Genomic DNA, 13,784 nt, shown 5'->3' with positions numbered 1-13,784 from the left:
AAAACTTATATCAGATTACTAAACATCAGAACTATTCATCCTCAAACTACCACTATACTGCCCAATCTCTAATTATGGTAAAAATTGTATGCGTGGGGTGGTTGCAGTATCTCTCTATGCTTTATGATCTGAAAGGTTTCTTTTCGCATTTTTTTTTAAATAGATGTAGAAACAAAATATGAACGCAAATGTCAATTGTGAAAAGGCAGTTTTTAAGCTAGTCAGCTGTTCTGCTAATTTCAGCTTACTAAATAAAGGTAGTCATAATTGGTGTGCCATAATTGTGTCTTATTTTTGTGACATATGTCTAGTGGAAATGAATTGTTGCTTTGTTTCAGTGAGCGGTGTGACCTTGGTGTTTTGTTACTCCACAGTACTATTATTACCATTACTACTTACCACTTCTATTGGGACGACAGCAGCTATCGAGGAAGATGACAGTCAAGGGGGACGAGAAGGAACGACATGGCCTGTCTCCTTTTCACTGGCTAATTTTGCAACTTCCAAATATAACAGACCACCGATTGTTATCGCACCGCCATTGAGCGATAAGGATGATCAAGAAGGCGCTGATGACAGTGCTGTTAATTATGTCAAAGCAGACTGTTTTGCTAACGGAGACCCTTCGCCAAAGTTAGCAAATAAAAACATTGAAAAATGTGCGGATTAAGTGAAACTTAAAAGCTTAAATAAAGTTGAATGTGGGAATTTAGTGCGGCAATTTAGAATTTGGGTTTTCAAACAAATGAAAACATGCAACTGACCCAGGTGAGACCGGACGGTTGTCTTGCAAGATTCTCTCAAAATATGGTTAGCTTACAAGAGGAAAGCAGATCGTGCAAGTTGAAAAACTGTAATATGAAATTATTTTACACTAAACAGCGAACAACAAACTGCGAATTAGAATTTCCTCTTAAGGTGAAATATTCAATGTTGATTTTTTAAAGCAAAAAATGTGAGCGTTATGTCATCATCATATCAATTTTAAGCATGAAATTCAAGTAGCTGATAATTTTCGGTGTTTGATGTGTACTGTTTTTATTTAAATATTTTTGATGTTTTTATTTGTATTAGTAAATCCTAGTGAGAAGACAGCAATATAGTGCAAAACAAAGAGACGTTAAGGTGACGCTGTCTGGTTACGGCTGTCTTTGTAGCTCATCACTTGTTTTCTTAACACAGCCAAAGGTTGAAACAATTTTAACATCTAACAGAATACGTAGGCGAGTCCAGAGACCGCTGCTGCATTTTCACGTTCTACACGATTATTACAAACATGATTCTGTCAGTGCGAATTGTGTAAAAAGATTTTTGTAGGGAACATAGCTCTATTGATGCATATGTTACAAAAATCCACGTACAATGAAAGTTCATTTGAAAAACAATGTTAACTGCGCGCCTTAATTATAAAACGGAAGTGACAAATTTTGTAAAAGAAAAAAATTCTCGTGAAAATTTTGGCCATGTCAACAGGGGGCTTGTAACAGGCAGCACCCAGAAAGACAGAGGAATAAAAGAGAGCATCATAAATATACCGAAAGACAAGAAAAGTTAATTGTTTTAATTTTTTAAATTTTGCAGGGGTTGCATCGTTTTTCACAATTACAACTTGAAAAAATAGTTGCAAATTGGGGAATAGATATAAGATTCTTATATTTCAAGCTTTATCGAGATTATTTGCGTATGAGAATTTATCGGTGGAGCGGTGTCCCTTTGGACGATATAGGTCATCTGCCGAGTTGCTATGATGCTTCGATGTTGAAGATTAGAAAAAAGATTAGAAAATTTTGAGTACAATTGTTCAACTGCATATTTACTGATCTCATTTGGTAATTTTCACTTTTTGGCGGAGTTAATTTGTCATATAGTTTATACGAGCCTAGGTAACTTTACGAACCGAAGGGTAGTTCTCTTTTTCTGAATCGGTTATTTGGTTGTTAAACAAGATGTAAAATACAATGCCGTACTTGATGGACGAATACAAGAACCTGAGAAACCGAATTTGTTGTTTTGTTAAGATCGTTCTTTTTGGGAAAGCGAAAAACTACTTAAAAAAAGTTGTTGCTGAGCTGTGGCGTTACAAAGTTTTTTCAATTTTTTGTTACATGATTGCTTTGGGAAATCGTCTAAATTATTTCTGCTATCATAGAAACTATCATACAAAATATTTCTGATAGTTTGACATTTTTTGTTGTTCCAACTTTTTCTCTAAATGGGGGAATGTATATGAGGTCCGCGTTTTGCTCTGTCAAATTTTCACTTTTTGTTTACGCATACTAGCGAAAAAGAGGAACATTTTGTAGCCCTAAGCTGTTTATGATTTTTATTTTAAAAACTACATTTTTATCTCAGAAGGGCTGTTGCCTGAAAAATTTGTAGGAATAGAATAGATTTGAAGGCGGGGCAAATTATTTTAATTTTAAAATTGTAAATAATTTATCAAAATTGTCACTACATTTTATTGAAAATAAATTTTGAATAAACTTTTTTTCAAATACGAAAAGTGAAATTTTCCCTATAACGATATAAAGAAATATTTAAAAGACAAAAAAAACGACTAATTACTTTTCAAGGGTCTTTCTCTTCCCCTGTTACTACTTCAAGCTTTGTTTTTATTTTTTTTCTTGTAGCTGAACAAGTTCCAGATGTAGCCGAAACTAAAAAATGTTATTATACTTGGAATTTCTGCTAGCGCTTCCGCTAAATTTAAATCGAGTGGTTCGTTTGAGAATTGATTTAATTGAAAACGCAGTTTGAGAATTGATTTAATTGAGTTGGTCAAAATTGGATAATTGAGATCAGAACAAAAGATCTGGATTTTTTGAAAAAAGGTAGTTTTTTTCTATTCCTGATGGCCCTCAGCTGGCCAGCATTTGGTTTTTTTTCTATTGCAGGCTCTCAGCTGGCTTAAAGTTGAACATTTTGTTATTCAGCTGAAAATACGGAGCGTTTTTTGCGTTAAATATATTCAGTTTTTTTTTTCGAGCAGTATAAACTCATTTTAGATATCTGCGAAAATTCACACTATCATGTAATCCTACGTCCCTTCTTTAGAAGAGTTTATTTTGACAATAAGAGTTCTGGAATGGTTCTACAAGGGTCATTCAACAAGGAAACAATCGAAAGTTTTGTTTTGCGATTTTTCTACTTTCAGACTTCATTTCGCTTCTGTCATTGCGCTGTCGAGTTGGCCTCATTTTGGACTTTTAATTGAAAATGATCAACCTTTCGAACTTTGTTACACGGCAAAAAGCGGTCTGAGAGAAACCGAAGTTTAAGTTGTGTTTTCCAATACTGCTCCGTTTTTCCAACTGATCTTCTTACTTTTGAACATGCTTTCTCCAATTGATCTAGAAATGATTTTAACCTGGAATATTTATACTCTTGAATCAACCAGCATGAGTTCATTGCTATATAAAAACGTCATCTTTTCAATTTGAAAAATAAAAAAAGTTTCAATAAATTTTTCGATTTATTTTCAATAAATATTAAATAGAGAAATCTCTGGTTTCCTTTAAGATCTACAAAACTCAAAATTATGTGAATATAGAATGCATGAAACGAAAAAAAAACGTTTGGAATTCACTTCTTGCCCTAAAAAAACAGTTTGACCTGGTGAATAATTGACTATAATTTCTTATTTCATTTTATTCGTTAACTGAAAATTTTCAACTTGTGCTTTTTTAAACTTGTGCTTTTAAGTTTTTGTAAAAATCTGTTTTGTGTTAAAAAATGATTGATATGGCATTTGGTATTTCATTTTCTAAAATTATGTCAACATGAGGGCTTTGAATGTTTTTTTTCGGTTTTAGTTTCGAAGAATTGAGTCCAAAGAGTTTTTGTCTCGGAACAGGGAGAAGATTTTGACAACTTATAGACGTATGCTGACGTCTTGTTCACCTAGTAGAAATCTTTTTGGCTTTTGAGTGCATTTTAATGCTATGCATGAAAAGTTTATCTATTAAATTCTTTCCTCTTTGTATTTTCAGAAAGAACTTAATTTTTTATTAGTTTTTTGTCAGCTTTTATTACAAAAATCTTCTGCTGTTTTTGCTCATCATAACCGAACTGGGCTGAATGTTTCGAATTAGGAGTTTGGTGAACACTTTGACATAGTTCTGTGAATACGGTCACCTTATCAATTTTGTGAATACGGTCACTTACGAGCCCAATTATGCTTTTCGTTTGTTCTATTTGTACAATAGTGCTTAGCTAGGTTGGAGTTTTTGCAATTTTTGTTTGAAGATATTTTTGTTCGGTTGCAACTTTCAACCACAATTGACCTGTTTTGTGTTTTGTTTTTCATATGTTTTGTTGCACTTGTTTAATACTGAGACGGCCCGATTTCTAGGTATTTTGTATTTCATCGATAATTTATATTTTGTAGGTTGAATATTGAGTAATAGCAATTTTTGTAAATATACTACTGTGCTTTTAGTGTGTTCAAGTTATATGTGGAGAACAAGTTTCATTTCTCCTCGACCGAATATCAGTTCTATTCTCCTCAGCCAACCCTCAGTTTGCTGCCAGTTAGACCAATTGAACCCTTAGATAAAGCTGGACTGTACAGGGCGCAATGCGAAGCAGAACAAAATGACATTGGAAAAGTCATCTCATCGTCATTTTTCATACAAGGTTAGCAAATTTATCATGTGTTAGTTCGGTATAAATTGTATTTCTACGTATCTTATTGCTTTGTTGCGCGCCTTGTGCAAAATTTTTTTGTTTATGAGACGTTAAGTATTTGGTTATTGTTTCAACTGCCATTGTTGAAATCTACAGCAATCAAAGGTGTTGCAAATATTATTTTGACTTGTTAACTTTAACTAGTTGGTTATTAAAAACGTAAAAAACTTTATCCAAACTTTTTGGGAAAAAGTTTTCACAGTTCCCTGTGACTCAAATCCGATCAAACGACCTTCTTGCGAATGTGTGATTTTCTCGTTTCCTTGTCGGTGTCGAAACTGAGCAAAAGATATACATTGTTGATCAAGCAGTTATCTCCGAATATTTGACAGAATGTCTGGGAATTGTTCATAATATACGAGGGCTCAAATTCAAACAGCCTAGCACATTCAGGGCTTAATTTCAGTTCTAATATTGCCTGCCTTGCCTAATGCTTTAGAAACCCATCAAATTGAGGGACCGCTTACGGAGATACGGCTATCATAATTAATGCAAATACCTCGAAATCAATTTAGCCTCAAATTTTATTGCTTAGCTAGCAACTGTCTATATCGAACCCAAATATGAAGCTCTTTCTCAAAAGTGTAATACTAAATAGTGTAATGGTGTACGGCCTTTGAAAGATTGCTCGTTTTGTTAATCTGTGCTCGGCACAGTTGCAAGGCAGTAAATGTGGGCGCTCTAATCTCCAAAACTGGCATATCAAACAAAGGGATTTAGTTTGAATCGATTCAATTGTGTTTACTCCCCCATTTCCTGAGTGTGAATTCAGTACAGGGCTTAAATGTGTTCAGTTTGTTTATCTGCGCAGACTCAAACCTGGCAGATTCCGAGTGAGAACACGTGGAATGCAATGCTTTTATGATCAAGAGACTCCGATTTGACCTAAAGGGTATTAGAAAGGTGCTTTGATTGGATTGGCCTTCGTCTCTTTATTGTTGATCTTTTCCTGGATAGTAGTTAATACCTGCTGAAACTAATAAAACTAGGCTTAGGTCTTATTTGTAACAATTTATTTGAGTAAGACTGCTCTGCCTAAGAGTTCTGCGAATTATAAAGTTTTGAACACCAATGTTCCGAGTGAGATATTTTGTATCAAATATGCGACCACCTTTTAACCATTATTAAAGTTGATCGTGGTATTAAGGTTTTAAACCACCTCTAAGTTATACTAAAGTTTTGAAATGAGTAAATGCAAAATATTCAAGATTTTTGATAACTGCTCCGTTCCAGGGCAAAAATTGAATAGTAACTTTTATCAATTTTTGGAAACGGGTAGCACATGTAACCTTAATTGACAGGATGGCATTTGAGTGTGATTGGATTCAGAGTGTATAATTATTTCAGTTCTGGGAATTGATTGGAGCGAAGCGAATACCGAACAGGTAGTTGGAACTGAAGGGACTATTCTGAATTGTCTGGATGACGATTTTCAAGACGAAATAACCCAATCGAACTCGATCTCCAGTGACCTCCGTGACCGTCTGAAGTGGTATGACGCGGAAGGGAAGAATCTGCTGGACACTATTAGAGATGATAATCTAAGTTATGTAATAACTCATCAACGAGAGATTGTCCTAACTGTTGCAATTGAGGAGCCGACCTCTATTTCTTGTGGCCTAGACGGAGTCGTGATCAAAACATATCAGCTAACAGTTGAAGATTCGACCGGTTAGTGATAAATTGAACCCAATCAATTTTTGAATTTGAGTTCTGAATTGTTGATGTCTTGCGAGTTTAAACATTCAGCGCATCGTTCTTCACAAAAATAGAAAATCAATTTCTCAAAAGATTTTAAATCAAATATAGTTTAGCAACTTAGCAAGATGAATGTAGCCATGGGAGGGCCGTATACTAAACCTTTAACTACACTTTGTTACTTAGGTGAAATATTATATTAGCAAATAATAAAATTTTTAACACTCTAATAACAAAAAACTGAAGAATGTCATGTCGCAGGGGTTTCTCAAAGGTTAAATGACAATATACGCAATGCTAAAATACCCAATGTGCTAATATACCCAATGACATTATTCCCAATTTATTCGCTTTGATCTTTTCGTTCGAAGATGCGATTAGCACGGGGTTATTACAAGCATATTTTCGCACAGTTAAGCTGATAATTTGTCCCACGTTTAGTTGTGATCGTTTTATATCAAGTCCCACGGGACGCTGAGGCATGTCCATGGCCTTCGAGGCATGACGAAATACATTAGCTAAATATTATGCTAAATAATAGTTCTGGTAGTCTAAACATTAAGATATAATATTGCGTATTTTCTCGGTATTTCGTCACATTGGGTATTTTGGCATCGGTTATTTTTCCGTGTCACCTTTTCAAATGGTTTCGAACAAGTTTGCAGCAAAACAGTTTTTGCAGCCCTGATGTTAACCGAAGTTTTTGAATTACGATTTTTTAAGAGGTATTCGTGTTCCAGATAGCGATGCAACTGATCTCAATGGATTCTGGTTGGAACCGCGTGATGAAATTGCGGTGGATAAATTTACAAGTTTTGTCCAGTTTGACTGCATTGGACCCAAAGGGTTAGTTGCTCACACTTTAGTTTTTATACATATTTGAAATCTTGAGAAACAAGTATTCTGACATAAATCCATCTTTATCGATTGGTAATTGTATTGTTTTCTCAATCCTAGACATGTTGCACAACAAAACTTCTCTTGCTTATGGATGACTGATGTACATGGAAAACACTAGTGAAAATTTTGAAGGGAACCCACTGAATTTCCGAACCCTGGCTTTGTCGTTTGTGATTTTTGATACCTTTTGCGGACACATACAAAAATGGTACTATTCAAAAACTCTTGATAGGCAATCAATTTTCAAAGCGACATTTTCAATTGTTTTGTTCTTGGAAAAAGCAAGGCTTAAGTATAAAACATTTTGGAGATTTTAACGCTATATGTACTTTCTAAGTTCTTTTATTTGCTTCGTAAACTTGAAATCTAAAATGTGGCATTCTAAATATTTTTTGTGCTTTTTACGGTTAGAATGTGGCGTAAATTTAATCAATTGCTCCTTAGCGAAGTTTGAAGCTATTCTTGTATACGTGCGTCTTTTTCTGCACAAGTATTTCTCGTCCATTTTGTTCTAGAACATTCTTTCGATTTAACTTCTGGATTGACTTTTTCACGCTTGATGATGAAGTCTCTTACGCAGGAGGTAAGTAATTCGAGCCGTCCTTGGTCGGGAAATTTTGCGCCGATGAAAATACCTAGGTTCCAGCACCCTGACTTAAATTAACCCGCCTATCGTTTGAACGCAATTTGTCCGATGTCAGTTGGTTTTTGTTTCAAATAATAGTTGTCAACGCTGCTCAGCTTCAAAATGAATTGATAGATTTTGAATAATAAGCGTAGATTGATTTCAAGTCGAAGCAATATCTGTATAACTCATGCTTGAGGCTTCAGTTTGAGATGAAAGTTAGCAGCCCTGCTAATTAATTGCTCTCAAACGAAGATTGTAGCAATTATGTTAGTCCTGTCGGTCTTTTTTATGCGATTTTTCGCTTGACCGATTTTTCGTCTGGCGCTTTTGACTTTTCGTCCTCAAAAACGGAATAAACAGGTAGCGCCCAGCGGGCATTGAGTACTCATAGAGCCTTGCAGCTTTGAAGCTCTGTTTCAGCTCAAACTGTTTTGGAGACTTATACTTATGTTGTGAAGGATGGTTCTTAGAGGTTGACGACACCCCCACCCCACTATTTACCCCTCCCCCCTATTGCCACCAACCCCCACCGTGTTGTTGCCCCCAACCACCTCCTTCCCCCATCAGCCCCCGGTCCCGGTGCACCCCCCCCCCCCCCCGTCGTGGCTACTGACGAACAACCGATCGCTAAAAACGCGCAATTTTATACTTTAACATCATCAATTTTAGCATGTTTTTGACGAAACGTGCAAATTATTTCAATTTTTTTTGACATTTAGTTTTTATTATCCACTTCTTTCCGGACGCAGGGGCCAGAAAACGTCTTTAAACGTTTAATGATAAGTTACTGAAAGATTTTATTTGCCATGGAATAGCTTTCAGTTTTTTAATATGACAAATTTTATCAATTTTTTTAAATTGCATTTTTTCAGGTTTTTTAAGTTTTTGTCGGTTTTGAAGTTTCTCCTGCCTTAAGAGCCTCCTCCCGATTTTGAAAATAGGTCACTTTATAGTTTCTAAAGGTAATGGATTGTTTTTCAAGATTTCAACACCACGAATTTTAGCATTTTTTTTACAGCTTGTAATTTTTTAGTTTTTTATAAACATTCATTGTCATTATTTAGGTTTTTCAGCCGAACAGAAAATTTCCGTTGGGGTTTGATAATAAATTACTAAAAAATATTTGTTGCCCATGGATGAGTTACAACTTTTGTTACCACTAATTTTAGCAGTTTTTTATGCAACTTCTAATTTTTCTTTCAAGTTTTTCAAATCTTTTGTCATTTTTTTTTAGTTTTTCCAACCTCAAGAGCCACATAACCTCGTCTAGGGTTCGATTATAGGTTAATCCATAGCTTCTAGATGTAATGGAATGTTTTTCAAGGTTTTAATAAGCAATTTTAAAAAATATCTCCCTTTTTGTTAAGTTTTTTTTTGAATCTTTGTGAATTTTTTTTTAGCTTTTTTCTGGCACCAGGGTCCTAGGATCCTCATCCAAGGCTTCATTATAAGCTGTTGCGTAGTTTTTGGAGTTAATGGAATGGTTATCAGTATTCTCTTGACTCGTGCTTTAGCACTTCTTTGATAAAATTTATTTTTTTTTAATTTTCGAAAAATTATTATCATGTTCCAAGTTTAAGGATCTTTATGAGCCAGTGAAACTATTTAAAGCTTGAAGAAGTGATAATGGATAGTCTCGTGAGACAATGAAATGGTTTTGAAGATTTCAATATCTTGATTTTTAGCAAGATTTTTTAAAATTTGCAATTGTTTTCAAAATTTTTGAGTATTTTTGTCCTTTTCTGAGTTTAACGATCATTACTGGCCAACGAAATTTTTCTAGTTTGCCGATGGGTTACTTGAGATAACAGAGAGAAAATGTAGTTTTGAACATTTTCACTGCGAAATCTGGAAGTTTTTCTTTTAAATTATGCAATATTTTGCAAGTTTTTAAAATATCAGTTTTTCATTTGATTTGTTTACTACAAAGGTAGAAAACTAAAAGAGTTGCAGAGTCGAATCTAGCTAACGCTAGCCTCACTAAAACATGGCAAGCTACTGAAGAAGCTAAGCGCTCGCCGATCGTTTGAGAGCAATTCGCCCGACGTTAGTCGGTTATGTTTAATTACTATCAAATTTTGGTTGAAATTTGACTGAAGTCAAGCACATTTTGTCAAGCAGTTTAAACTTTTGGACCACTGGGGACTGAATTATTGTTTTTTGTGGCTTTCTATGAATTTTTAATATGCCAATATAGTGCCGTTTTTCTCAAATGTTTTTTTGTCGCGGTCAATTAAGATTAAATTCAATTTTTACACGCTGATTGTGTTTTATATTGAAACTCTAACTTTGAAATTGTTGGAAGAGTCATGGTTTTTTAACGTCTTTTCCTTCCTTTTTAATAGCCGCCCTCAGCCTCTTTTTGTCTAATATTTAGGCGCTCTCTATCTTAAAATTAGTTTTTACCTTTTGATAACGTGTTTCGTTTTACACAAGGCATGATTGTCAGGTTTGACGTCAGACTTAGCGCGCTCACTGTTTCAATTGAATAGATTTCAAAATTCTTCCTCTCATTGAAGGACGTAATTTAGTGGATACGTTCAAGTTCAACAGAGCAAAATCAATGGAAACGGGATGAACTTAAAATCCAGGTCATTAAGTCGTAGTGAATTAGGTTATAAAAGTAATTTAGAGCGATTGCTAGCTGATATTAGTATTCAGCTTAAGCTGAATTAAGTATGGTTTTCGAATCTAACTGTAATTGCACACCGAATTCGAACACTTTTTGAAACTTAGAAAAAAATACTGTCAGTTTCTATCTTTTTTGTTTCAAGCTCGATGAACGTCAAGCGCGTCAACTGCGCCTTTTTCGGAAATCTGCTGGCTATTATCTGATGTTCTTAATTTGAGCGTGAATGCGTTCTTGTTCATTGGAAAAAGTTGGACTGCAATTTTTGTGACTATTAGTTGGAAATGTACTTTCCCTTGTTTGCCCATTGTTTTTATCAGGACAAATTTGAAACTATCTCGTGTTTACTTTGAAGAAAATGAATTTCAATGATTTTTTGCCCAACTTCTTCCAGAATTTCGATAGTGGGAACTTTAGTTTGTGATATGACGAGTTCGCACAACTGTTTGATAAAAGTTTATTTTTAAAATTTTCAACTAAAATTGTGTTTAACAGTCGCTGTCAGTCTCCTACCGGCTATTATATAGGCGCTCTTTTCAATTCGCCTTACCTTTTGTTCATGTTTGTTGTTTTTCGTAAGCCTAGAATTTCACTTTTGACTCGTGACTTACCTCAAATTCTTTTACTCTTTGAATTACGCGGTTACATGACAATTTACCCAATTCCATTTTACCCAATGCCATTTTACCCTACGCCAATTTACCCAACCTGCCATTTTACCCAATGCCATTTTACCCAATACCAACTTACCCAATGCTCTTTAATCTTTTCGTTCAATTATCCGATTACAAATTAGCAGTCGCTATTAAAAGGATGATTTAAAATATTTGTGGACAATATAATCCCATGTTTGGTTGTGATAGTTTCATATCAAGTCCCACAGGCCATTTAATTATATAGTCAGCTATTTCCATGTTCGGTTGTGATAGTTTCATATCAAGTCCCACGGCCCATTTATTTTATAGTCGGCTAAATAGTCGTTCTGGTTAATTTAGCAATGGGGTAAATTGGGTAAGTTGGCATTGGGTAAAATGGCATTGAGTAAAATGGCAGGTTGGGTAAAATGGCATTGGGTATAATGGCATTGGGTAAAATGGAATTGGGTAAATTGTCCTGACACCGAATTACGCAATGTAGTGAATAGAGCCAAGGTTTAAAAAGCAAAATCAAGAGAAAAGGCGATACGCCGATAAAGTCCTGTCATTGAGTCATAGTGCATTAGGTAATCAAATTTCATTAGCGATTAATAGCTGGCTTTAGTATTAAGCCTAATATTCTTCAGTTTAGAAGCCGAATTAATTATCTTTTTAAAACCTAACTGAAACTGCTTACCAATTTAGAACACTTTTTAACACTTTGTCAATTTTTATCCTTTCTTTTCTTTTTTTTCTGTTTCAATTCCGATGTGCGTCAAGCTATGGGCTATTTTCCGGCAATCTACCGGCTATGTTTTATTCATGCAATTTCGACTGAATTGCGTGCGTGCGTGCGTGACGTCATTTTTCACTCTTATTGGAGCGAACAAACTGAAATCAGTAATTGAGGTACTTGGAAGAGCAGACTTCTTATTAATCAAAGCCTTACTATTTTCATAACTTAACAGAGGATAGAGATATGCGATAAACAAGTTTAAGTCTTCGAACTTTATCTATATGATGGGTTGGAACATTGTGCAAAAGCACATTAGCGATTCTCCTTGTTATGCATCTATATTGATGTTGGAATAGTTTTACTTCTTGTGGGCAATGGTACCTCTATGCAATCAATTTTTAATACTTTTCCGCAGTAAATATGTTTATATTATGTCTGTCTGTTTTCATCGATTTTTTCACATTTTTTCAAATTTGTTACTAAAGTTGAAGCATTGTTAAGTAAGTACAGTGACTCTTCGGCAGAGGAAGTTGGTTGATTTAAAGAATTTGAATAATGCCGAAAATGCCTCATTAGTTCTCTATTTTTATATGCATAATTGACTGTGTATCGACTCCAAAGACTAAGTTTGGCGCCTGTATGTCTCATAGCACCTCAATGCTCAAAAAAGCTTAAAAGGAAAATATGCAGTTAGAAAATGGAACAAGTTAGCCTCGTTCTAGCATTCATCTATAACCGCGACTAATTAGCGAATGGTTTTGCTTTTTACCATAACATTTCAGTTGAAAATGCTGACTGTTATTGTAATATAAAGTTGTAATTTTTGTCAGAATGCTGTTTTTATCGTTGTTTCCATTAATCTAATTGCTTGCCTGGGGCGTGAAAGTCTTCTATGAATTAACCTTCAATAGTACTAATTTGCTGAAAATTGATGATTAAGTCTTTGAATTAACTGTAATATGCTGAAACGCAATATGTTTTAAAATGAAATCATGATAATTATTAAGTTTTAAATTAAATCGTTGTGTGCAAACGGTCCTTTAGGTGTTTTAATTGTGAGTTTGTTGTGGTAGGCGGCGGCCGTAGCAGCAGTACCAATTTCGGTCTAATTATGATCGATGTTGCCTTAATCGTTGATGACTCTCTAATGTACGATTGGCTTTGGAGTGGTGATTGATGGCTATGAGTTGTGAATGAATGATTTATGATCAACTAATTTGTCACTTGCTGCTGTTTTTCATCACAACATTTGCTCGTGATTGAACTGTAAATGGCCACTTGTTCACGCGTGACATGCTATTTCAATAACTAAACACAATGTCCTCTTCGTTGCACTTAGCACCTCCACAACACCACCTTCACTCTTCACGAAGTCTTGTCTCGCTTATATTAACGCAAGCCATGCAGAAAATTGCGGATTAATGGTTGGTTCTAGGATTTGGTTTTGGTCCAACAGTCCCCTTTTATTAGGGGATAAGTGTCTTATGGGCGTCTGACTTCTTTGGCCAATTTTACCCGATCGACATTTTTGTGGATTGGAAAAGCGGTTCCGTGAAAATTCCCTAAAACCTTATAGATTGCAGGAGACTTTCCAATTTTCAAAGAGGCGCTTGAATCACATACTAATCTGATTTTGTTGGTTTTTGTCCTCCGATTTTTCTAAAGTTTGGTTTCCAATACTAGAATAAGGTTTCAGCTAATAAGGAAATTTTACTGACAATTTTGTTTCCTAATTAAGATTCTAGCAATGTTTCATTTTAACTTTAAAATATTTCGTATCTTTGAGTTCTGCTTTTAATTTTTTTTTCGCACAGGGGGTTGGCTCGATGTTCACTTAACCTCCATCCCTCAATAATGAAATGTATTCATGTT

General features: G+C 34.8%; 1 protein-coding gene across 6 annotated transcripts in view; it reads left to right on the top strand.

The window, feature by feature from the left end:
• LOC142334730 (protein sidekick-1-like) overlaps positions 1 to 13,784 on the top strand; it is a 276,341-nt gene that overhangs the window by 199,912 nt on the left and 62,645 nt on the right. For all 6 annotated transcript variants that reach the window (XM_075382988.1, XM_075382989.1, XM_075382987.1 and 3 more), the window contains 4 exons: positions 339 to 633; positions 4,439 to 4,635; positions 6,034 to 6,357; positions 7,125 to 7,230. In XM_075382988.1, the coding sequence (XP_075239103.1) occupies positions 339 to 633; positions 4,439 to 4,635; positions 6,034 to 6,357; positions 7,125 to 7,230 (922 nt within the window). The remainder of the gene's footprint in view (positions 1 to 338; positions 634 to 4,438; positions 4,636 to 6,033; positions 6,358 to 7,124; positions 7,231 to 13,784) is intronic.

This window comes from Convolutriloba macropyga, chromosome 2, assembly GCF_964194025.1.
Source record: "Convolutriloba macropyga chromosome 2, txConMacr16.3, whole genome shotgun sequence".
In the NCBI taxonomy this organism is placed as follows: domain Eukaryota; kingdom Metazoa; phylum Xenacoelomorpha; order Acoela; family Convolutidae; genus Convolutriloba; species Convolutriloba macropyga.
The sequence above is the reverse complement of the archived record's forward strand: the minus strand, read 5'-3'. Positions and strand labels throughout refer to the sequence as shown.